This window comes from Trichosurus vulpecula, chromosome 3, assembly GCF_011100635.1.
Source record: "Trichosurus vulpecula isolate mTriVul1 chromosome 3, mTriVul1.pri, whole genome shotgun sequence".
Lineage (NCBI taxonomy): Eukaryota > Metazoa > Chordata > Mammalia > Diprotodontia > Phalangeridae > Trichosurus > Trichosurus vulpecula.
The window spans coordinates 28,238,050-28,262,881 of record NC_050575.1 but is presented as its reverse complement, the minus strand read 5'-3'; the positions used below and the strand labels follow the sequence as shown (position 1 = coordinate 28,262,881).

General features: G+C 38.0%; 1 protein-coding gene across 1 annotated transcript in view; it reads right to left on the bottom strand.

The window, feature by feature from the left end:
- SEC24A (SEC24 homolog A, COPII coat complex component) overlaps positions 1 to 24,586 on the bottom strand; it is a 61,918-nt gene extending 37,332 nt beyond the window's left edge. Inside the window, exons 1-7 of the mRNA XM_036751499.1 lie at positions 24,234 to 24,586; positions 17,152 to 17,652; positions 7,756 to 7,950; positions 5,221 to 5,295; positions 2,796 to 2,956; positions 2,313 to 2,485; positions 230 to 332 (exon numbers count right to left, since the gene is read on the bottom strand). Of these exons, the coding sequence (XP_036607394.1) occupies positions 230 to 332; positions 2,313 to 2,485; positions 2,796 to 2,956; positions 5,221 to 5,295; positions 7,756 to 7,950; positions 17,152 to 17,652; positions 24,234 to 24,315 (1,290 nt within the window). The 5' untranslated portion in view covers positions 24,316 to 24,586. The remainder of the gene's footprint in view (positions 1 to 229; positions 333 to 2,312; positions 2,486 to 2,795; positions 2,957 to 5,220; positions 5,296 to 7,755; positions 7,951 to 17,151; positions 17,653 to 24,233) is intronic.
- Between the last annotated feature and the right edge of the window lie 246 nt (positions 24,587 to 24,832).

The following is a 24,832-nucleotide window of genomic DNA, read 5'->3' as shown; positions in this document are numbered from 1 at the left end:
AGACTTTCCAGTAATATATTAGTTTTTATTCCCAAAAACATTCTAAATGGGATCAAATTTTGAAAGAAGAGTAAAAGGTAATAAATTAAAGTTATCACCCAAGTTATTGAAACTATAATTCACGAAACTCATCACACTATAATTCAGATATTACCAAGAAAAACACTAACACATCATCCATACAGTTCTGCTCAACATATAGTTAGTCACTTTCAAAAGTTTAACATACCAATAAGTCCTTGAAAGGATGCAGCAGTAGCCCTAAGGGAAGTTTGGCTTTGTTCAATAAGGCCTGAGTCTGAGGAATGTTTGTCAAAGTACACCGAAACAACCTATATGAAAGTATATAACACATAAATAGTTGATTTAAATATTTCTATGGTAATATAATTAAATATTAAGAATAAAACATTTCTTATTTAGATGATAATTAAATAATTCAAGCAGATCTTCCCTTTTTAGTTGAATCCCATCTAAAAAAAGGGCAGATAGCTTACACTGTAATGGCCTTGCTTCTCCTTAACTTAAAAAAAAACAAACAAAAAAACAACTCCATATCTTGCTTGACATGCTTGATATCCCTACATACATTATTAGCGGGAAAAAGGACCTATGCAGGAAATTTCTAGGGTGGAAACTTTCTGGTGTTTAGCAATTCACCTGGTAATGATCGTCTTGGAGAGTTGCCAGGGGGCAATACAGAAGTTATTTTGCCCATGGTCATAATGGATGAGAGAATAGTATATGTTAACTTGCCCATGGTCATAACAGACAAGAGTGTATGTCAGACGCAGGAGCTGAACACAGGTCTTCTTGACTCTTAAAGCTAACTTTTTTTTGATCCTAATACCATGTTTTCATTCTTTACTTACGCAATTACAGATTTATATTTCAATTACCAGTAGTTCAAATGCAGGTCTGCCACCTACTCGTGGGCAGGTCAATATACCTCTTTAAGTTCCAGTATCCTGTCTGTAGAATGGGTATAATACTACCTATACTACGTACATGACAATGCTATTGTAAGGATGAGATGAGACAATAAAACACAGGTAAATGTGCATTAATATTATTTAATAAATATGCCACAAAAGAGCGACTCAGATGATTCATTATGGTGGCCTCTAGATAGAAAAGCAAATAAATCACTGGGCTTGGTGAAAGGGAATTTGAATTCAAATCTTGACTGAGACACTTATTAGTGGATTGACCATGGGCAAGTTAGCTTCTCTCAGCTTCAAACTTCTCATTTTAAAAAGTGGTTAATAAGAGCATCCACCTCCCAGAGTTTTGTGAAGATCACATGATGCAACAGAGGTAAAATGCTTTATTAGCTATTGTGGTGAGAAATGACCTGTCTAGCTAAGGGTCCAGGGCTCATCAGTGAAAGTTGGCCATGGCAACTCATGAAACCATTTAAAGCATTGAGGATGGGTGTCAATTAGCATCAACAGAAAGAGTACACATAATGATGAAAATAGAAATATTTTGAAAATCAAGTATATCGCACTAAAATTTTGTCAAGTTTTTTTGTAAGACCATTTGAAATACTTAAGTTATCTGATTTCTACAAGATGGAATTAAACATGACATAAAATTTTTAATAATAACTAAAATTTACTATGGCACTTACTATGTGCCAGGCATTATGCTAAAGTCCTTATTTGGGTCACCACAATCCCAGTTAGTGGCATATGTTTCATTTAAATTCTCTCAGATGAAGAAATGTTTTTTTTTAAAAGACAGCGTTTCTCCATCTCACTCAGGCTGAAAATTATAGGGGCTCACTCATAGATCCAATCCCAATATTGGGACTTTGATAGATGCTATTTCTGCCCTAGACTCATCTGTCCTTTTTTTTAGACAACTTGGTGGTCCCCAATTCCTGGGGGCTAACATATCAATGCTGAAATTTATGTGGACACTTGATCATCATAGCTCACAGAAATTCAGAATTCTTGAGCTCAAGAGTTATGCCAACCTCAGAGCCTCCCTAGTAAGAGGGATTAAAGATGTGTGCCACTGTATCTGGCAGATTAAAGTGATATTAATATCAATAGTAACTGCAACACAGGCAAGGTTAGACATGCTTTGAGATGAACTGATATTAATATGCAGTAGCAACTTGTTTTCTATCTTTATTACATTTGTTTTATAACTGAATGGAACACATAGCAAAATATATCTTTCTAAATAAACGGAAACCATTTAAAGAAAGGTAGCCTTATAATATTGCTTATTAACATCTAAAAAACCAGCTTTGGGGCTCACTATAATCTACATTTCATAAAAAACATTGTTAAAAGTCTTACTCTGGGTTACAGTTAAGTTTCTGTATGTCTTCATGCAGGTTTGGGACAGGAGCCTTCAAAGGGGTTGTTGGAAGCATATTTCTTTCTTGAAGAAGATTGATAACTCGTAGTCCTTCTGAATGTAGACTTAACCCACTCATGCCTGTGGTTAAATGATTAGCACCTAAGGGAGACTAAAAATATAATTTCAGAATAAGTACTTTTCATTAAGTCTTCAGTTTAAGGTAAAACTAGATAAAATGCAACATTGAGGGGCTTGGCTATTTAATTTCTCTGACAAATAAAACTTATTTTTTTCCATGTCAATATTTTAGCTCTAGAGAAAACAAATATAAAAATGAAGAATTTTTTTATATAATAAATCACATTACCCTACACAATTTAGCAAATAAAAAATATGGAAAGTTATCCTGAAATTTGTGCAACTACAAAATTCTTTAAGCTAAGAAGAGAGAAACAGGGAAAAGAGAAAAAAGCATTTACCTGATAAAATGGCTGCAGCCCACTGGTGTATTGCAAGGCTGTGGATGGCCTTCCTGACATATTAGGGGGAGATGTATTTTGATAACCAGGTGGTAAGGAGGGATATGAAGAGCCAACATTTCGACTCATTTTGGGATTCTGGTTGGTAAGTTGTGATGTTGCTAAAAGAAAAAAAATAATTTTGAGTTGAAAAATATGGTGTAGAAGTACTTTTACTAATTAAGTCAAAGAATCCTTACTTCAATCAAAACCAAAACAGGGAGTCAAAGTTCCAAAATGCTTACCCATAATTGTTCCAATCAGTTTAAGAATTTGATCTTGTGAAATAACTTAAATGACAAGCCTCTCTCTACCAGATTAAAATAAATGCAGTAACTTCAGCATAATGGATACTTTATCTGTCACACAGCAAAATACAGTATATAATAGTCAATTTCCAACTGACATACATACAACTGAAGTAAATGTATTTCTCTCCGTTTGCCATTGCTACTCTTCTCCATCTAATTTTTCACCTCACTAGGGGCAAGGAAGCAGGGAGGGATTTTCAGTGGCAGTGAAAAATACTGGAGGATAAATTCAATACTGCTACTTTCCCACTCTTGTCCTATCTTCTCACATTCCTGAGAAGCTGATCCTATCCCTGAGATGAAATGCGCAGGACAAACTGATTTACTTTTCCTCTGAAAAAGAGATGTATCCAAGGATTCCATTTAACTTCTAAATGCAGTTTTCATTATAGGGTCTAAAGGAAGGGAAGAGAAGAGAGGAAGAGGAGAGAAAAGGGAAATGGTAGGAAAGAAGTCTTTAATCCCATATTTCCTACAGTTGCTAACATAAAAACACTTGAAAAACTTTAAAGGGTAGTGTGCTCTCTTTATTATTATTATTTTGTTACATTTTAAGTTCCGAACTGTCTCTCTTCCTAGCCTGTACTAGAGAAGGCCATCGAGACACACACACACGTAAAACCATACCATGCATACATACTTCTCATTCTCAGCTCTTTCTCTGGAGGTGGATAGCGTCTTCCTTCATAGGTCCTTTGTAGCACATCTGAGTATTTGTAACACTCAGACTAACTTAGTCACCCACAGCTATCCTTTGGATAATACTGCTTTTACGGCATACAAAGTACTCCTGGTTTTGCTCATGTCACTCATTATTTCAGTCAAGTCTTTTCCTTGTTTTCTAAAATTCACCTGCTCATTTCTTACAGTGCAGCAGTATTCCATCATCATCATGTACCACAACTTGTTTAGCTAGTACTCAGCTGGCAGACATCCCCTCAATTTCTACTTCTTTGTCACCATAAAGAGAGCTGCTGTAAATATTGTAGATCCTGGATGTTCTTTTCCTTTTTCCCCAATCACCTTAGAAAACAGACGCAACAGTGGTATCACTGGGTCAAAGGGTATGCAGAGCTTGATAACTCTTTGGGAATAATTCCAGATTGCTCTCCAAAACGGTTAGATAAGTTCACAGTTCCACCAATATTAGTGTCCCAGTGTGCTCACTTTAAGAGCAACATAAAGGGAAATTAATCTATTCTGTACATGGGGAGGAAAAAAAGCCAAGGCAGCAATGAAAAGAAAAATACGTGGCTTAATTTCCAGGTTTCATGGTCAAAAAGAAAGGGTGCCAATCCAAACTCTGAACTATCCCTAGAGGGTTTACCTCTCCCCCCACTCCCACTACTCCATCTCTAGTCACTTTCTACTCTATCCCCAGAGCCTCAATCCCTTAACCAACCGGAGTTCAAGCCACAGGCCACAGAATCCCCAGCTCTAGCTTAGGAACAAAGAGAAGAGTCCCTGTTCTTGCTTCCATGAAGGTAATGAAAAGAATGAGTTCCCTCTGACCTCGCAGGACACTTCCCCCCAACCTCCACATTCTTTCTCCCCCTCCCCCTTGGGAATCACCAGAATATTTTTTCCAGAATATTTTTAAATGTGTCCTAAATTAAAATTTGGAATAAATTCCTCCCCTAGGAACTTAATTCTTTATAATATTTTTGTATAGAGTACTATACTCCAAGTATATTATGGATTAAAGAGGCTTTTCTTAGGTAAGCCTAAGACTACCAACCACCATTTATAACACTATTTCTATGGAAAAAATGAATGAGTAAAAATCCCATTTATTAAGCATTTACATGTGCCATGCCAGGCACTGGGGATAATACAAACACAAAAAACAAAGACCATCCTGCCCTCATGGAGCTTACCGTCTAAGAGGAGGGACAATATACATTAGGGGAATGCTGATCAGGAAAAGCACATGCTTTCAGTTCTAGATACTCATCTTACAAATGACCATTAGCAAGTTGGAGACAACTTGTATATTCAATCGATTTTCACACAATCTACTCAGTTTCCATTCCAGAGAAACTTTTTTACAGCAGGCAACTGAAATAGCACCTTACCCATGGAGCCGCCTCCTTCGATTGTATCATAACTGTTCTCAACCACGGAGCCATTATTGGAAGCTGATACATCACCTAGGAAAATAGTTCACTGAACTTTAACAGGCTCAATATCAAGAATGATTATTCACAATCTTTCCAAGATTCGAACTATTAACTAAAACGTAAGAACTAAATAGTTTTGTAAGAGAATTTTATCATAGACTATACTCATCATCTACTGAAATAACCAATTTCAACATCATTACAGATAAAATAGTTGTGCTGACCACACACCAAATATTTTAAGAAACTGATAAAATTAAACTGGATTCTTTCAAATATTCAAAAGCCTGGAATTGTATGAACTAAAAATGACTAAATAACTCAGTAGTTTGCTTTTTAGACTAGATTTTTTTTAAAGCCTAGATGTCTTGACAGCCTTTTTTAGACAACACCTCAGTGGAAGGAAATAGAAGTTCTTTGAAGGCAAGAATCCTATACGTGTTGGTAATGCGATTCTAAAACAGCTAGGCACTTAAAGAACTACATCAACAGCTCCCAAGGAGTTTCAAGGAAAAATGTCTTCAAAATTTATCAATACTATTTGATAAAGGAAGCAAAACAGTAAAATGATGAACTAAACAAGGTACTGAAATTCAAAGTGCAGCCATCTCAGAGATCACACTTTACAGAGCTAGATGGGACAACAGAACCCACTGAGTACAGCTCCCTCATTTTACAGATAAGGAAACAGGCACAGAGATTAAATGATTATAAGTTTTATACGGCTCTTTTGAAGAATCCTACAGTATACAATTATGACCACAAAGTTTGTGAGCCTGAGCCAAGACTGTTAGGTTCAGTCTTTTTATTTTTTTTAAAGGGCAGTGTAAAATCCACATAAAATGTCACAACTGTTTAAGAAGTATTACATTACTCATAAACAAGAATATCTGGTTTTGAAAAGCAAAGTTTCTTCAAAAACTTTTGTGTTACCCACCTGATAGAACTCGAATTCCTAAGGTGCTAAATTCAGCAGAGCATTAACACCTACAACTAGTGTCATCTTTCCAATTAGTAAAATCCCCCTTGGATTTAGTCATGGCTGATATGATAATAAATGAATTTTCATAATGATAAATTTTGGGTAAATTGTGAATTTCTTTTCAATTTGAATGAAGTTTTTAATTTAACAGAGTACTGGGATTACTAAATTCTTTTCTACTAGACAGAACAGGGGTTCTTAATCTGGGGTCCATTGATGTCCAAGAGGCCTGTGCACAGATTTTATGAAGTCTGTGAACTTGCATGGGAAAAAAATTGAATCTTTATTTTCCCTAACCTCAAAATAAAATGAGAATTTCCTTCAATTACGAATCCGGGCAACAAACCATTATTCTGAAAATGGATCCATAGGTTCAATTTAATAGCTAAAGGGGTGCAAGAGACAAAAAAAGTTAAGAATTCTAGTTCTATAGCAATTTCAACAATTATTACTTCCTCTGCCTGTTTTAAATTACAACATATACTTACAACAATCTTTTAAATCTATTTACAGGTTTTGCTTCCCCAAATCATAATTCTTTAAAAAGACATTGTTGAGATTCAGAAATTTACCTACAGTTCACTGCTACTTCAAGGAAGCTGGAAAATACGTGATGTAATCCACAAACTACAAGTATTTGCTAAGCACCTATGCAATGCGGCTAGGTATCCAGTTATATTTTAAGATGCTCTATATTAGTAATTTTAAGTATATAAATTACTAGTAGTAATTACATAAAAATATAACTGCAGGTGGGTTCATTGACTTTTTTTCCCCTCTCTTTTTCAATCTTTTTTACTTTTGGAAATAAAAGTGAAACAAAAAACAAACTGCATCAATAAAAAAAAATAAAAACCACAATACAATAACACCCCAAAAGTCTTCCTCTCAAGAGTCACTGCAGTGTGGAAGTGGCCGTGCAATCATAAACTTAGGTAGCAAAATGTATATGGCTACAGTGTGGATTCATTTTGCTTAATTATGCTTATTTGTTAAGGAAAAACCAGTCAAGCAGGGTAGTTTTGAAAGTGACATGCTGAATTTACTATATGTGTTAAAAAAAAAAACAAGCAGAATTGTAGATATATTCATGGTTTCCTATAAAATTATCTTTTTCACATGTTCCACTCTACACATGGAAATGCTCATAGTTCTGGTGCATGTTAGGTTTAAAATTTTAAAAAAACTAAATTTTTAAAAAGTTAGGGCCTCACCTTTGAGACCCCCTCCCCCCCTGAAAAAAATTCTAGACAAGTTGCGCCATGGTGGAAAATACACTAATAAGATAACACAATTAAAGAAATAAAGGTTTAGGATAAATTCATCCTTCTAAATGAGAGAGTACATGTGAAAACACTTTGTCCACTAAAGAGATCTATAAAAGTATGAGTTCCTATTATTATTCCATTAAGAGATAAAATGTGAGCTTCACAGACTTGTTAGGTTGTACACCAGAAAGCTCCTTCGAGACGTGATTTTTTCTGTCATTTCTGTTGTGACTCACTTACCTTCTTGGTGCACAGCTGAGCGGAGCTGTGGTTGGGGTGCAACACTGTCTGACGTTTTCTTCTGGGGATCCGATGATCTGACTGGAGGTGGGCCTCCAGGGGGAGGTGGGCCACCAGAGGGAGGTGGGCCAAGTGGAGCTCGAGTTGGCTGATAAATTGTAGGTAAAGGCGGACTTGTTGGTGGAGGTACAGAGCCTATAGAAACATTGGTTTTTCACATAACTTGTAAAAGAGATACAAATCAATAGGAATCTTTACTTTACAAAATCTGAAGCTATTTCTTCTCTCTAAATGTCAAGTAGTAACTCATTACAGGAATATAAAATTATATATTCAAAACCAACTTGATAATTTAGTCTTGAAAATTCTATTTTATTATGCTCTTAAGCATTTGAAGTATATCCCACCTTACAATTCAGAATGAAATCTAGGTGGTCAGTACAGTGAATTTCTTTCTACCTACATACTTTAACCTTTATTCAGTTATAATTCCCTAACGCCCCCTCTGCTAAATATTCTTGGTAGAAGTCAACATTGAACATATTTTGCTAATGGTGGAAAAAAGCTTACCAAACTATTTCAATTCAGTTTAGAGCCCACAAGGCTCTACATAAAACTTCTAAGAAGTGATACTGTTATTCAAAAAGCTTCCAATGTTTTTCCTTTAAACTAAAACAGATTTGTGAATTTGCCTATTTTCATTTGTTATTTTCCCTAAGTCATTAAAGGAAGCTAACCTATTATACGGAATATATTTATATGGTTTTATTCTAGACTATACTTCTCAAATGACTTGAAAGTTATGCATAGAATGTTTCTACACCTCAAGGAAGCCTGAATGCAGATAAAAAAAAAATTTGAATTTTCTTTCACTGTGTCACTGGGGACGAGATGAAAAGATCTAAGTTAAATGGATTAAACAAACCCAAAGTGTAATGATTCATGGATCAACATAAACATACCCAGAGGAAGGTTTTCATTACTGTATCCTCATGGTTCTGTCCTTGTCCAGATTCTATTCTATTCAATGTTTTTATAAATGACTTGCATGAACGCATACTTCATCAAATATGAGGATGACATAAAGCAGAGTATGATAGCTAACAGTTTGGAAAACAGTACTGGCAACCAAAAAGATGTCAACAGATTAGAAAAATGCACTGAATCCAAATACGTGAAAGTAACTCTTATGCTTGAGTTCAAAAAAATCAATTGCAAAAGTCCAGGATTGGACAACCGTGACTAGTTTGTTGTCATATGAAAAAGATCTGGAAAGTTATAGGAAGGAAGAGGGGTCGGGGAGTGAGGAGGTAGTAATAGAAAGAGCTTCAATAAAATATTTTTAAAATACAAAAAAGAAAGCAGAAAGACATGGTCAGAAAGACATAGACAAGCAGGATGGTTTGGGAACTACAATGCCAAATTTATTAAATGCTTTTTAAAAAATGAAGTTGTATGTAGGAGATTCATGATTTCATATACAATCTTTTTTTTCCTAAAATTCATTAAAAAATGTTTAATAGGTAGGAAAAGAAAAAGACCTAGGACTTTTAGCAGACTATAACCTGAATGATCAATGACATGATATGAGAATCCAAGGAGTCCCACTGTATTTTGCCATCAATTCTGAGCACCACATTTTAGGAAGAACTGATAAGCTGGAGTACATCTAAAGAACAGCTACCAAAGCAGTGAGATAACTTGAAGCTATACTAGGGAGGAGCAGTCTAAGAAGCTAAGGGTGTTTAGCCTGGAAAAGAATTGCAGAAAGGGAGAACACAACTGTCAAACATTTGAATGGTTTTCACATGGAAGAAGGATTTGATTTGTTTACTTTGGTCTCAGAACATATAAGCAAAACCTGCACACTATTAGAACTATTTAAATGTTAAAAGGGCTACCTCAGAAGGTAGTGGAGGTCTTCCCAAGTGGACAGTGAAGGTTCAAACATGCTGAAAAGCATTCCAGGTCAGGTACAGATTACCTCTGCAGTTCCTTTTAACTTTGAGATTTTATGGTTTTATGGAATTGGTACCAATATCTCACTAACATGATCTGTGTCCTAGCTGCATTCTTCTTTTGCAAGAAGACTAAGTAGCAACTGGTACAGTGAAAAGAATGCTTAAATGGGACTTAAGAACTAAGGCTTTAGTCCCAGGTCAGATATTCCATTGGCAGCTTTGTGACCTCAGGAAAATCACTTTCCTTCTCTGAGCTTCATTTTTCTCCTTTGTAAAATGAGGGTAGAAAATGAGATAATGTATGAGTTTAAGATGTTCTTGTTGTTTCTTTGACAAAGAATTTTCTTAAAAACAAAACCAAGAAAAATACCATACCCCTTCTCCCCCACTTCTAAGTTAATCGTATCCCTCTCCCACAAGTGATTAGAAGATGTGTGGAGGGAGGTCAAGAGGAGGGCAATTATAAAGCACACTATTCAGCAACCTTTGTGGCTCAAGTACATTTGATTTTTTTCCTTATCATTGATGATTAACAGTTTACCCAGTATAAGTTCTATGTATCACACATCTTTTCTAATTTGTTACTAGTCTACATAATTAAATTCAAAAATTCTATGTAAAAAATAGTTGACTAAATTTATTAGAATAAGGTGACCAAAGTACTCGTATTTAAAATCTTTCAGCATGCATGTTTAACTCTGAAAAATCCTCAGAAACTACAAAAATGATGACTATAAAACATTATTTCATTATTGAACTTGTAGCTACTTACAGGGTTAATCAGTCTTATTGACGAAAGCTAAGACAAAGCTTACTTCCATTTAGTTCTTATCTGTGAGAGCACCACAGGTTATCTTTGGCAATACAAATAAAAAGAACAAATGGGCAAGGTCCGTGACCAACTCAGCAAAGACTGCTTGAACAAGAACTTGAGACACATCTGGTTACAAAAATGTAACAAACTCACATTTAATATAGGATGTACATACTAACTGATATCTGGCACAGTGGAAAGTGCACTCATTTTTACTCACAAGACCTAGGTTCAAATCCTGGTTCTGCCATTCTCTGCATCTGTGACTTTGGGCAAATTATCTAACCTTTCTGGTCCTCAGTTTCCCCATCCAAAAAATGTGAGAGCTAAATTCCTAAGATCTTTTCCAACTCTAAATTCCTATGATCTATTTATCCATAGCAATGGCAGAATTCCAATATATTCTCAATGTAATCTGACAATTTTTTTTAAACTCCACACTGAAAAACCAAGATAGAGAACATTCATAACCTAAATTTTGTCCACTACAGTAAGACGATTCATTATGGTATGGAAGTGACTTTGGACACACAAAAGTGCTAGCAGTTAATACCAATTAGGAAAGGCTTCAAGTACGAGCATGATGACAGAATGTACATCTGTCATGTACTAGCCTAGCTAACTTCCAAGAAGTTTAACAGGTAGAATACAGGTTGATTAATTTTATTAAACAAAGAAATTCTCAAAGACTAGCTAGAAGTGGCAAAAGCACTCAGATATGCACTGCTGAGAATACCCACACTGACTAAATCAAAGATTCAGTAGTCAAAGTTTGGAAAAAGAACATTCCATGTCTTCTGGTCTATAAAGCTTTCAGAGTAATGGGGGGGGGGGGGGCGGGCGGCAGTTCAAAGAAGAGTATGACTGGAAAGAATATATAACCAATGGAAATAACAGGAATCTAGGAATATTAGCAACATGGAGAACTAAACTATCTATCCCTGCTAGCCACTGTCTTATACCTCTCCTCCCTTTTATTACTACACTCTTTCCTTAATTCTGCAGAATGATTTCCAACCTCATCCATCATAGATAACAATCTATAAAGTCATCAATGATCTCTCAATTGCCAAATCTGATAGCTTTTTCTCAATCTTCATTTCTTGACCTCTCTGTAGCCCTTGATAGTACCAATCACCCTTTTTTCCTAGATACTCTCTCCTTTCCAGGTTTTTGTAACATTGCTCTGTCCTGGTTTTCTTCCTACCTGTGTGATTATTCCTTCTCAGTCTCATTTGCTGGATCTATATGCAGGTCATGCCTGCTAACCATAGGTTTTCCCAGAGCTCTATCCTAGGCCTTCTTCTCTTTTTCTATACCACTACTTCACTAAATGATTTCATCAGCTCTAATGAATCCATCAATCACATCTTTGCAGATGATTCCAGATCTGCATGACAAGCTCTAACTTCTTTCTTGATCTCCAACTGCCTACTTGTCACAACTAGATGTTTCATGAACATGTTAAGCTCAAAATGTCCAATACTCATTATCTTTCCCTTAAAACCCTCCTCTCATTAACTTCCCTGTCCCTGTCATCCAGTTTTTACAATCCAGGTGTCATCCACAACTCCTCATTTCTTCTGATCCATATATCCAATCACTTGCCAAAATCTGTTTTCATCTTTATTACACCTCTAATACATGTCTCTCCTCTAACACTGCTCACCACCTGATGCAGGGCCTCACACCTCATAACTATACTATTGCAATAGTCTTTTCATTAGTCTCTCTGCCACAATCCTCTAAACTCAGCTGCCACAGTTACGTTAATGTTCCTCAATCATAGGTCTGAACACACGAATCCCTTTCCCCCCACCCTCCCAATTCAATAAATTTCAATAGCTCCTTCTTAATTCCAGGATCAAATATAAAATCCTGTTTGGCTTTTTAAATCTTTCATAACCTAACCCCTTTCAACCTTTCCAGTCTTCTTATTTTACACTTTCTTACATACTCTGATATCCAATCCACATGAGCTTCCTGCTGTTCCTCCCACAAGACACTCCATCTCTCAAATTCATTTTCTCTGGCTGTCTCCCATGCTTGGAACTGGCCTCTTCACCTCCTCCTCCGGCTTCCTGCAAGTCTCAGCTAAAGTTTTACCTTCTGCAAGAAGCCTTTCCTTGTTCTTAATCTTAGCATCTTCCCTCTGAGATCAAAGCCAGTTTATTCTGTACATATCTTATTTGTATATGGTTGTTTGCATATTGTCTCATCACATCTGACTGTGAGATCTTTGAGAGCAATTGTTTTGTTTTTTTTTGCAGGAGGGAGCCTTTCTTTGTATCCTCAATATTTGGCACTGTGCATGGCACGTAGTAGACATTTAATAAACATTTGCTGACTCACAGATTTTTCTATTTCTCCATCTCCCTCCCTTTACTGCTTAAGTACATTCACTGGGCTTAGGAACCAAGGAGCAACAATCTATTATTCTGAATCACAGAATTTTAGAACTGAAAGGCACCTTAGAGGTCATCTAGGCCATCAGAGGCAGCTAGCTGGTGCAGTGATAGAGAGCTGGGACTGGAGTCAGGAAAACCTAAGTTCAAGTCTAGCCTCAGGTACTTGCCAGCTGTGTGACACTGAGGAGGCTGCTTAACCTCTACATGCCTCAGCTTTAAAGTAAAATGGAGATAAGAACAGGGCCAGCCTCCCAGGGTTACGTCTAAAAAGCACTTAGCACAGCGCCTGACAAACAGAAGTGCTATGTAAGGGCTTATCCTCTCCCTCCACCTACTCCAACCCATTAGTAGAATTAAAATATTCTCTGTTAGTCAAGATCAAGGAGGAACAAAACAAGTATGATAAAGGTAGTCCATGGAGATTTCTGACACTGGACAGCAGCTATCCTTAGGAAATCAAGAACTCTAAAACTACATTTTGGGGAGGTCCATTTTGGCACATACAAAAAAGGGCCCGCCCACACCCATACCCATGGCTACACAAGGGTCTGCCCAAGAAATAGCTTGTTAGTAGCTCTTCTCAATTAAATGCTAACAATTTAAAAGATTACTATATATTCTATATCTCGACTATGCTAAGAATCAGTTTTTATAAACTGTATACCACAGATAGTGATATGGATGCATGTCACTAATATATTATTACTGATAAACCAAATGAAATTTAAGATGTTTTTACTGCTTTTTAAAGGTTCCTTTACTATCTCAACTGACTCAATTTGTAATCATGATTAAACCAGTTTAGCTTAAAATGCTTTTCAGAATACAATTACTAATAAACACATAATTATTTATTTGAACTACAAGATTTTTTTTTAAAAAGAAACCATCGGGGCAGCTAGGTGGCACAGCGAGTAGAGCACCGGCCCTGGAGTCAGGAGGACCTGAGTTCAAATCTGGCCTCAGACACGTGACACACTTACTAGCTGTGTGATCTTGGGCAAGTTACTTAACCCCAACTGCCCATCCTTCCCCCCAGCAAAAAAAAAAAAAAAGTAAAAAAAAAAGTAAAAAGAAACCATCAAAGTCAGTTACTGATAAAAGTTTTTTGAATTTGATTTCATCCCAGAACAAATTTGCTTTACCTTTTAAAGACTTGTCTAACACATATCCTGATAAAAAGCTGATTCCATTCCTGAAAATGTATATAACAAAAGAACACAGAAATATTCTTAAAATCACTGTCAATGAAAGCTTGCCAAGAAGATATGTCTTTCAGAAATTCTACTTGTTCATTAATAGCTTGCTCAACCTCTCTACTCAGTGGTACTTTAATTAGCCTATCATTTCCTCTGCCTGGCTAAGCCTTAAGGAACCCAGGGTCTCCAGACCACCACAGCAAAGTATCAGGAGGAATTATTAAAGACAGCACAATTAATTCAGTAAATTAAGACTAAAAATGAAAACCATGTGTTCTATCAGAAAAATTCTGGTCTTATCAATAACTAAACTTACAATTATTTTTCCTTCCAATGTATTACTTTGGACAAGACACTTGGTCTACCATGCTTTACAGTTTCCATCACCGAGGATAAAACAACGGCTAAACTAATATAGCACAGAATAAAAACACTATTGTTCTTCTATGCATAAAATAATGGTGTTCCATCAGGACTAGAAAGGAACTAAGCACATATTGTAGCTTTTTAAAATAGTGATATGAAAAGACATGAATCTCTATCTGTATAAGAGACAGAATTGGAGGGAAAAAAATCATTAATCCTTTCAACTTAACTATCCCAAACTAATTTTGTTAGAGCATGCTAATTATAATTATTGTCCCTTGTAGAATAGAAAGAATATACAGTACAAGGGAATTTAATATCTCCACATGACAAAGAGCTGGAAGGCATCTGAGATGTAACAGGTTGAAGATACTGTTTTGATCACTGGTATTCTTTGGACATAATGTTCTAAGACCAAAATGACGGTAGAGAATGTTCATTTCAAGGTAACATTAATGTATAGGATCTACACAACAGGTCTTCCCTTTTACACTTTTCTGCAACCTCTTGAGAAGCAGTGTGACAGCCACCAGCCAGGGGCTACAAGTGCCCTTCAACCTCATTATCCAAGCAGGACTGTACAGCTCTCTCCTAGCTCGGCTTGCTACCTCTTATATTTAGACAGTGGAAGCATAGTTAACTAAGTGCCTTCTCCCACCTTCAAGGTGAGTACTGACATAGGAAGACACAGGGCAAGAATCTGGGTGTCTAAGTACTTAACATTTTGTGGAAATTAAATATCATGGGGAAAAAAACCACTTTTAAAGAAGACTGTATTTTAAGTTCCAATGACTATTTAAAGAACTTTTTATTTACTTTATCTTTCCCCAGATCTCACACATTTTAGTGTGCACATGTGTTTTACCCACTATTCATTTATAATTGCTGATGATCATTTGCTGACCATCTACCAAGTGCCAACACAACGACATTTTTCCCACTGTGACTTCAGGTCTGTCCCCATCCAACTTGTCCATTACAATCTATCATATTAACATCACTCCCCTGTTCAGAAAATTTAGATGGTTTACCTGTTTCCTATTTAAATTGTTTTCTGGAGCATTCAACATCCTTCGCAATCTTGCCCCAATTTACCTTTTCAGCTGTTTTCTCCCACTGTTTTTCTTCACATACTGTAAACTCTAGACAAACTGGACTACCTGTTGTCCTTTTTAAACACACTCAATGCTTCTCACTTTCACAAACTCTGCTTGTTTCCTCTGTCTGGAATGTCTGATAGAAGTGCCAAGTCCTCTATGAAGATTTTCATGATATGCCTAAACAGAAATGATGTCTGCTTCCACTCAACTACCACAGCACTTAGTTTATAACTTTTTTTTTTGAGGGGGGAAGGCAAGGCAATTGGGGTCAAGTGACTTGCCCCAGGTCACCCAGCTAGTAAGTGTTTCAAGTGTCTGAGGCTAGATTTGAACTCAGGTCCTCCTGACTCCAGGGCCAGTGCTTTATAACTCTCTTTAGGCAAAAAAACCAAATAGCCACACTTAAGGGTGAAATGTGAATGGCTTCTCTCTTCCACTAGAACAGGGGTGGGAAACCTGGGACCTTGAGGCCACATATTGCCCTCTAGGTCCTCAAAAGCCCAGCCCTTTGACTGAATGCAAACTTCATAGAACAAATCCCCTTAATAAAAGGATTTGTTCTGTAAAACTTGGACTCTGTCAAGTCAAAAGGCTGCACCCAAGCATCTAGAAGGTCTTAAGGCTCCAGGTTCCCTTTATTTCTTATATGATGTCACACAATGAATGGCATACAGTAGGTGCTGAATAAATGTTTCTTCATGAACTCCATCTTTCCTATTCCCAAAATGTAACACAGCAGAAAACTACTGAAACATAAGGAAGGTGATGTGCTACTGTAGAAAAGACTACAGGACATGGAAGTCGGGAAGAAGAGGGTTCAGATCCTACTTCTGACACTCAGTAGTTGTTAAACCTTGGACAAGTCATTCTGAGTCTTGATTTCCCTGTCTGTAAGATATAAATAAAGTAGGCATATGTAGCACCTATCTTAGAGGGCCAACATTGTGATGTCCAAATGAAATGACATACACAAAGTAGTCAGGAAAAAGTGCTCTTTAAGTGGTAGTTATCATTTTTGTGAAACATATGAAGGAAGCTTTAAGTGGGAACAAAATAGAAAAGAATGATGAAAAGGTCTACTCCAATACATTCAACCCCCAAATAAAAGGGAAAGCAAGGTGATCTTAGATGATATTTGGGGAATAAACATTAGTAACTGAAGTCCTTTGTCCAACCCACTGCCCTAGAAAACAAAGCAAAACAAAAGACAACAAACTAGGAATAGTTCTCAATGTCCCTGAAATGATAAAAATGAGGGCAAGAGGCAAGGGAAATTTCTGGCTCCCCACAAAATTCAAAATTAGGCCTATTCTAGCAGCTCATTGTAGGGACATGTTAATCTCAGAAAAGAAGCAACATGGATTAAAAATAATGACCTAGAGAGAAAAAAAGGTATTGTATCTGTTGAGTAGAATTTTCTCAATTACTTGATGTAAATTGGACCCTTAGGTGGTTTTTTTGACTGACACTATTAAAGAATAGGGATTTGAACTTAATCCTAAGAATAATTTCACTTTTAAGAGGTCCAAATGCTTCTATAAGAACTACCTGTTTTCATGTAGTTGTTTTGAAGTGATGGAGCTCCAAAAGAAACATACTGATTATTTCTTGACAGATTTGTATTCCCTGATAAGGATGGTTGGGTTGACACAGGAACAAAATTATTTGTTTTCGATCCCACTGGTGGATGACCATATTGCCAGTTTGAAGATGGTGAGGGATGAGGTCCATAAAGTAAGCTATCAGAAGATGCTGGTACAGCAGCTGGGGTTTGAGATGAAGGTGGTGGTGGCATTTGGGGAATAGGGGCAGTAGACTTCAAAGGTGTCACTGGATTAGGTTCCAAGGGAAGTCTATTGAGAGTCTGCCCAGGTCCCTGATAACTATTTAATGAAGAAACAGTCTGAGAACCACCATAATTATACAGTACAGAGGTTGGATTCAAAGGAGTCTTTGCTGGTATCTGATGAGGGTAAGATCCTGGAAACGGAGAACTGTATCCTTGGCTCACTGAAACTTGTGAATGCATCAATGGGTTTTGCACAGGACCTTCAAAGAAAAAAGAAAAAAAAAATCAAACAACATTTTTGCAAAAAGATAGTTTTCATGTTTTAATAAAGTTCTTTTATACAAACACCACAAACTCCAATACAATAAAATAATTTCAATATCCCTAAAATCCAAACAGTTGTAGACTGAACATTATAAAGATTTTTAAAGTTTTTTTTTAAGTTAGAATAAAAATGTTTATTTCAGTTTGGAGGTAGGCATTAGTCTCATTGGCCTTGAAACTGCATCTCCCAAAGTTATCTCCCCTATAATGAAGGCATTCCTTTTATCCATCGACAACTCTGATTTACAGTTCAAGAACTGAAGAAAAGCTAATTTCAGAGTTTTTTAGCCTATAATTGGAAAGAAATTACAAAAGACAAAAATGTACTACCTCTTAGATTACATAGTTATAGAACTCTGACATTTAAATGCAATGAGGTATTTTGATTATGAAATGTTATTTGGGCTGCTCAAAGGTCTTTTTTTTTGCTTACTTCTTGGTTTGGGCCCATTATCCAAATAGAAGTGGTTACAGGATTGCCCAGGAGATAATGAGTAACCACAAAAAAAACTCATGCAGTAATGCATATCTTTCTCACAAAAAATAAACAAAAAAACACAAATCGTCAACCCTCAAAAGTAAGGGTAACTTTTTTTACACACAACTCTAACAAGTTTGGATATTTGGCTCCTAAAACCACAATAGATTAGAAGTAAATTAGTAAGGGAAGAGGAAAGGACATTTATGTAGCATTGAAGGCAGAAACTATGAATTATTAAATGACTTCATCATGATCTACAAAAATGTTTTAAATTTTCTTTGCAAATCTGGAGTGCTGGACTAAATTTTTTTCCTCCACTCCTGAAACACTTTTTTGGTGTATAGGAATGGGATATGTAGTGTATTGGGATGGGATTTTTTTCCCCTGGGTTACAATATTAAACAGTATAGGTAAGAGGCAGATAGTTGGTGCAGTGGATAGTTCTAACACTGGACCTGAAATCATAAGATTTAAGTTCAAATCTGGCCTCAGAACCTTGCTAATTGTGTGCCCCTGGGCAAGTTGCTTAACCTTTGCCTCAGTTTTGAACTTATATCAACTCTGTGAGGTGCTGTAAAGTGTGAATAATTATACCACCTACCTCACAGGGTTGATGTGATGGTCAAATGAGACATTTTTTAAATGCTTTAAGAAACTTAAAGTACCACAAAATGCTAGTAATTATTGTAATTAATTCACATAATCATTACTAATTCATATTTTGCAGTAGTCTTTCTATATATCAGTCATAACAGTAGCAGCTTCAGTTCTCCATCTTCAAGTAAAAAGGATTACATTTTAGTAACAATTTTAATGACAAAATCACCATGTACATAATTTTCCCTCTCAAAGTGTTTTAAACAATCACAATGATGTCAAAATGTAAATCAAATTGTCTTCCAAAGGATAATCTTTCAGCATATTTATGCTCAAAATTCAACTAGGAAGAAAATAATATATGTTAGGAATGCAAAATATAAGGTGGTTTCAGGAACTAGTGACAGATCTATGAAGGTAGAAAGTAACACTGTGGAAAGGAAAATTTAAGAAATTCAATAAAGTAGAAAGATGAGTAAGGAACAAGGGATGCAGATTTCTGAAAAAAGTTGAAATTTAAGGATAAATATTTGTTGGCATTTTTGAAAATAAGGATGGTGGTACCATTAATAGGACTTTAAGATGCTCAGATTGAATAAGAGCACAAGACATCCAAAGTACTAATTATCAACACAATATGTACATGTCAATTTTTATTCATTTCATGTTTTGATCCTAATTACTTTCAACTCCTATAAATGATCCTCAGAATGATGAAAAAAAAGCACTGTACGCTTTAATGCAAGTAAAGCTATATTCCAATTGCCAGAGTAGCTGCTTTACTATGGACAAAGAATTCTTTGGCTGACGGAAAAAAAAGGAAAAAGAATACAACAAAATAGTGAGAAACAAGACCAAAATAAAATGAGAAAATTATACAAAGTTGACCAAGATTTAGATAACCAACTCACATTTTATTCAGTTACACTAAAAAGGATTCTCCATATTAAGGGGACATGTCCTAACAGCTTTCATCAATCTGTTCAAATGCTCGATAAAGTGTCTGATAGTGCCTGACTCAACTATAAACTGGCCAAAGAGAAGAAGTCTTAATTTGGAAGGCATATATGCATATAGCAATTCACTCCAATAAAACCTTTCTAGAGAACCCCTCTGTGATTCCAAAACTATATAGGTGTGGTTTGGGGGGGGTTAGTTTTTTTTTTTTTTTAAGTAAAGCAGGCTAGTGTAGTAGAAAGGACAAGGGCCTAGGAGTCCTTTGTCCCAAGTATGATATTTATTGGTGCATGCCCTAATTAAGTCACTGGGCACCTCAGCTTCCTCCACCTTCAAAGTACCTGTACCATTTACCTCACTATAAAGTGTGCGTGTACGTAGCATATATATATAATATGTAACTCAAATGAATCACATTCCATTTGAGATATGGAGTTTTCTTTAATTTCCTTCTGTAATTCTTGGCCAGTAAATGCTTAAAAATTGGAAGTAAATATACGTGACATCAGAGTCAAACCTGAATTAACCTAATCCACTTTTTCCTTATGTAAAGAAACACCTTTTCTGCAATGTGGTTAGAAACCTCTGCAATCTCAAAAGAAACTATTCTCTTCATGGTCAACGAGAGAGTTAGATGCTAAAGTGATCCTATATTTTTTTTTGTTTTTTTTGGCAGGGCAATTGGGGATAAGTGACTTGCCCAAGGTCACACAGCTAGTATGTGTCAAGCATTTGAGGCCACATTTGAACTTGAGTCCTCCTGACTCTAGGGCTGGTGCTCTACTCACTGTGCCACCTAGCTGCCCCAGTGATCCTATATTTTGATTAGAATCTCATGGAAGTTCATACTTTTAAATAATACTTTGGAGACCTAGGCACAATAGAAAGCTTTCAAAATGAATATAAACTAAAGCTAAGAAACTGAAGATGGCATTTATCTATTATGGTTCAATTTACTCATGCATAGTCCATACATATTATCTCCATTTCTGTCACTAACACTTTTAAAAATTATTTTAAAATAATTATCATACTTTTGTATTGTTGAAGTTTACAAATGCACTAATAGATTTTTGCTTCTTACATTATTGTAATTGCAATTATAGACTAGAAGTAAAGGCAACAAGCTTTTCTATATGTAGTGAAGTCTATAATTCTTGAAACCTGAGATACTTAAAGTGAATGCCTTTAAATTATTCCAATTTCACTCATGCAAGTTATTTAAGAGACTGGAGATAAACTCAATTTACATAATCTTTGTTTCCCTTAGTTTAATGGAATGAACATATTGTTGAGTTTAGCTCAAGATGCTGCTGCCTTTTCTTCCACTTATTCTTGTTTCTGCCTACACACTACCCTACACACAAAAGGACAATTTGTTTCTGTGGTAAATGTCAATGTATCACTTACAATGTATAACAAAGTGTACATTATTACAAAACATATTACAATTATACATTATTACAAATTATGACAAAGTCATAATTTAAAACTATCAACATTTTAAATACTGTAAGTGAATTGCTCTTCAAATATCACCTTACATTATAATAATAAACTCTCTTTTAATCAAAGAGATGATGCAAAGTCTAGAAAGTAGCATACTAAATCTATTAAGTTTTTTCCAAAGAACATGTTAAACAGTTCAAATACCAATCAATGATCAACTGATAAGTTAGAAACAAACTACCAATTGTCTTCCTCTTAAGTACATTCAATTTACTAAGTCACATTTGAACTCAACTTTGGGAATCCAAGCAAGCTACAAAATGACAAGACACTCCCATTCTAAATGACAAACCTATCAAACTTATGGTGCGCTACACATTTACTTCAGGTAGAAGGGTCAGGGAGTTGATTGTAATTATTCTCCAACCTGCTACTGGGACGTCCTTTAAAATGTCTCTCTACCTTGTTCAAAAGTTAGGCAGCACGTCAGAATTCTTGCCTTCCTTCGATGTTGATTTCCCTCTCTCCTACCTCAAAACACCTTGCACTTCCTAATCGATTTACATGCTGTATTTTCTCAGTAAAATTAATCCATCAGCAAGTACTATGCACCCACTATGTTCCATGCATTATGCTCTGGGAAAATAAGTACAAAAACTAAAACAACCGCTTACTTCAGGGATCAAGCTTACTTCTCAATGGGGTAGGCAATAAGTATATATTAAAAGAGGATAAATATAAAGCAAATACAAATATAAATAAAATTGTTAAATACAAGGTAGTTTGGAAGGGAGGGCACTAGCTATTGGGAGGTCAGGATGAGGAAAGGCTTCAAGCACTTAGGGGAGCTCCGGATCTGCAAAAGAAGGTGGTGCCTAAGTGCATTTCAGGCACAGGGACAGCAACTCCAGTCTCCAAAGGTCACGGAGATAAGAGTTTCCCCCTTGAAGAGGAGACAGAAGTCCAACTGGGATTGGATTTAGAAGAGTGAGAATAATGTCCGATGAGGCTGGAAAAATAGATTGAAGTCAGGTTATGTAAGATTTGAAAGCTAAGCAGAGGGATTTATATTTGATCCTACAGGCAATAGGAAGCCAATGGAATTCATTGATTGTGAGGGTCACGTGGTCAGATCTGCACTTAAAAAGTTACTTTGGCATCAATGTGTAGGTTGACTGATGTGGGGAGAGACTTATGACATGTTGATCAATTAGCATCTGTTGCAATAATCTAGGCAAGGGGTAATACAAAGAAAGCCTGAATTATGGTGATACGTGAGTGAGAAAAGTAGTCAGATATAAAAGGTGTTATGAAGATAAAAATGGCAAGATTGGGAGTCAGTACCAAACTACCCTCCTTCCAACTACCCAGGTTCACAGACAACCCCCCCTTCCCCATTATTCTAGACCCCTCTCTCTTTCTAGCTCCACATCAGGAGGAAAGGGTAGTTAGTAGCCTCAAACAGATCAAATCGGTTCAAACAGTTTAGAGCAAAGACCTTCAAGATCTGGTAATTAAGAACATACTGGTAACTTTAGAGAGCAGTTTCAGAATGTAAAATGGACCACCAGGAACCTTCATTTTTGTCTCAGTATCCCCCAGCGCCGAGAGAGCTAGTCACAAAATCAGTAAGATCTGGGTTCAGAGGGTGAAACCTTCCTTCCCCCAAGACCTCGCAGAGCCCCAGCCCACTACGACTAAGAAACTGCACATCTTCATGGATAAAGTTTCCATAACTGGAGTTCAAAATGCAGATGAAATGTCTGGTATCATAGATATCTCCTCCTTCACCTCTGGCACAAAACAACCCCAAAACCTAGCACAGTGCTTTAGAAATTAGCAGGCACTTAAATATTTAACTGAACCGAAAAAAACCCACAATTGAACTATAGTCAATCGACAACTCGAAATCTTTCTTGGCCTGTTTCTTCTTCCAAAATGATCTCAAAAGTTTCTTCCAATTATTCATTCTAGGTAAGTCCTTAAAAGTAGTAAAAACAAGGTGTGCCCTCGGCATCTCCTCGACTGTGGATTATTCAATGAGTTTCCTAAAGAAAAGCTACAGTGGTCAGAGTAAGCAGAACAGCAGGTGTTAACTCAAATTTTTCACTCCGAGTAAATCTGCTGGGGGATTCCACGGGTACACAATCTGGGTAATCTGAGGAGAGCGCCAACAGCTAGGGGTGGGGGTAGGACTCAGGGAAGGCTTCCCGGAGTTGGTGTCCCCGGAGCTTAAGTATTGAAGATAAGGATTCCGAGACTCGCCCAAGACAGGGAGCATTCCAGGCTTAGGTGAGGGGTGCGAGGGGGTGCTTCTGAGAGTGGAAGGGGGCGGGGAAGGGAACCTCTGCCCCGGGACTGTAACTAAGACATTTGGCGGAGGGGGGGTGTAGTACACGCAAGCTTAGGTGAGGGGGGAGGGGAGGGAACATCTGCCCCGGGACTGTAACTAGGAGCTTTGGCTGAGGGGGGCGGTTTGTAGTACACGCAAGCTTAGGTGAGGGGTGGGGTGGGGGTGCTTCTCAGAGTGGAAGGGGGCGGGGGAGGGAACATCTGCCCCAGGACTGTAACTAGGAGCTCTGGCTGGGGGGTGGGGGTGGGGGTTGTAGTACACGCAAGCTTAGGTGAGGGGTGGGGGTGGGGGGGTGCTTCTGGGAATGGAAGGGGGCAGGGGAGGGAATGTCTGCCCCGGGACCGTAACTAGGAGCTCTGGAGGTAGTCCAGTGCAGAGACCTGGTTCGAATCCCAGGCTCTCGCACTGAGGAACGCTGTGGCCCCGGGTAAAGCTCTCAGAACCTCAGTTCCCTCACTTTAAAAGCCTCAGGGTCCCAATCTCTGCTCGGACCCGGACTTTTCGGTGTCAGTCGCCTGGCAGGGAGGGGCTCTTTCCCCTGGCCGGCCCGCTACATTCAGGGGTAGCCCGCGGGACTCCCCGCTGAGGGCACGGCCCCGCGACCCGGGCCGGAGGCACCAGCAGGAGAAGGCGGACCCCTCCCGGGCCGCGCGTCCTCCGCCTTCCCCAGAGGCACTCACCGTTGCTGTAGGGCGGCCCCACGGCAGAGACGGCCCCATTCTGCGCCGGAGAACTGGCGCCGAGCCTCCCCGGCTGGGCCATGGCGGCCGCGTGAGCTGCTCCAGCCGGGCCGGACCGAGCCGTCTCGGAGGGCCCGGAGGCGAAGGTCCGGGAGCGACCTGGCGGGCGGTGGCGGCGCCTTCAGTCTCTCGTCATGCGGCCCGCAGCCTCCCGGCCCCGGAGCCAGCGCTGCCGGAGAGGGGAGCGGGGTTGGGGGATTGGGGGAGGACCGGGGGGAGGGAGGGGAACGGAAAAGTGGAGGAAGAGGAGGCGGGGAGGGGGACCGGGGAAAAGGGAGGCCCTCGCCGGAAGTGCCTGTCAACCGCCTGGCCGCGCAGGCGCACGACGTACACGTGGCACTTCCTCCTAGCGGGCTGGGACCCGAAAGGGGGAGGCGCCCGGGGCTCCCTCACCTGCCTCGCTGGCCTCGCCCTATCCCCTGTGCGTCATGCGTGGATCGGGAGGCGGAGTGAGAGAGGACTCTGCCCGCCACGTCAGTGGGCCGAGCCCTTTGCCAACTCATCCAGACTGCTGGGAAAGGAGTTTATCTGGCACTCAC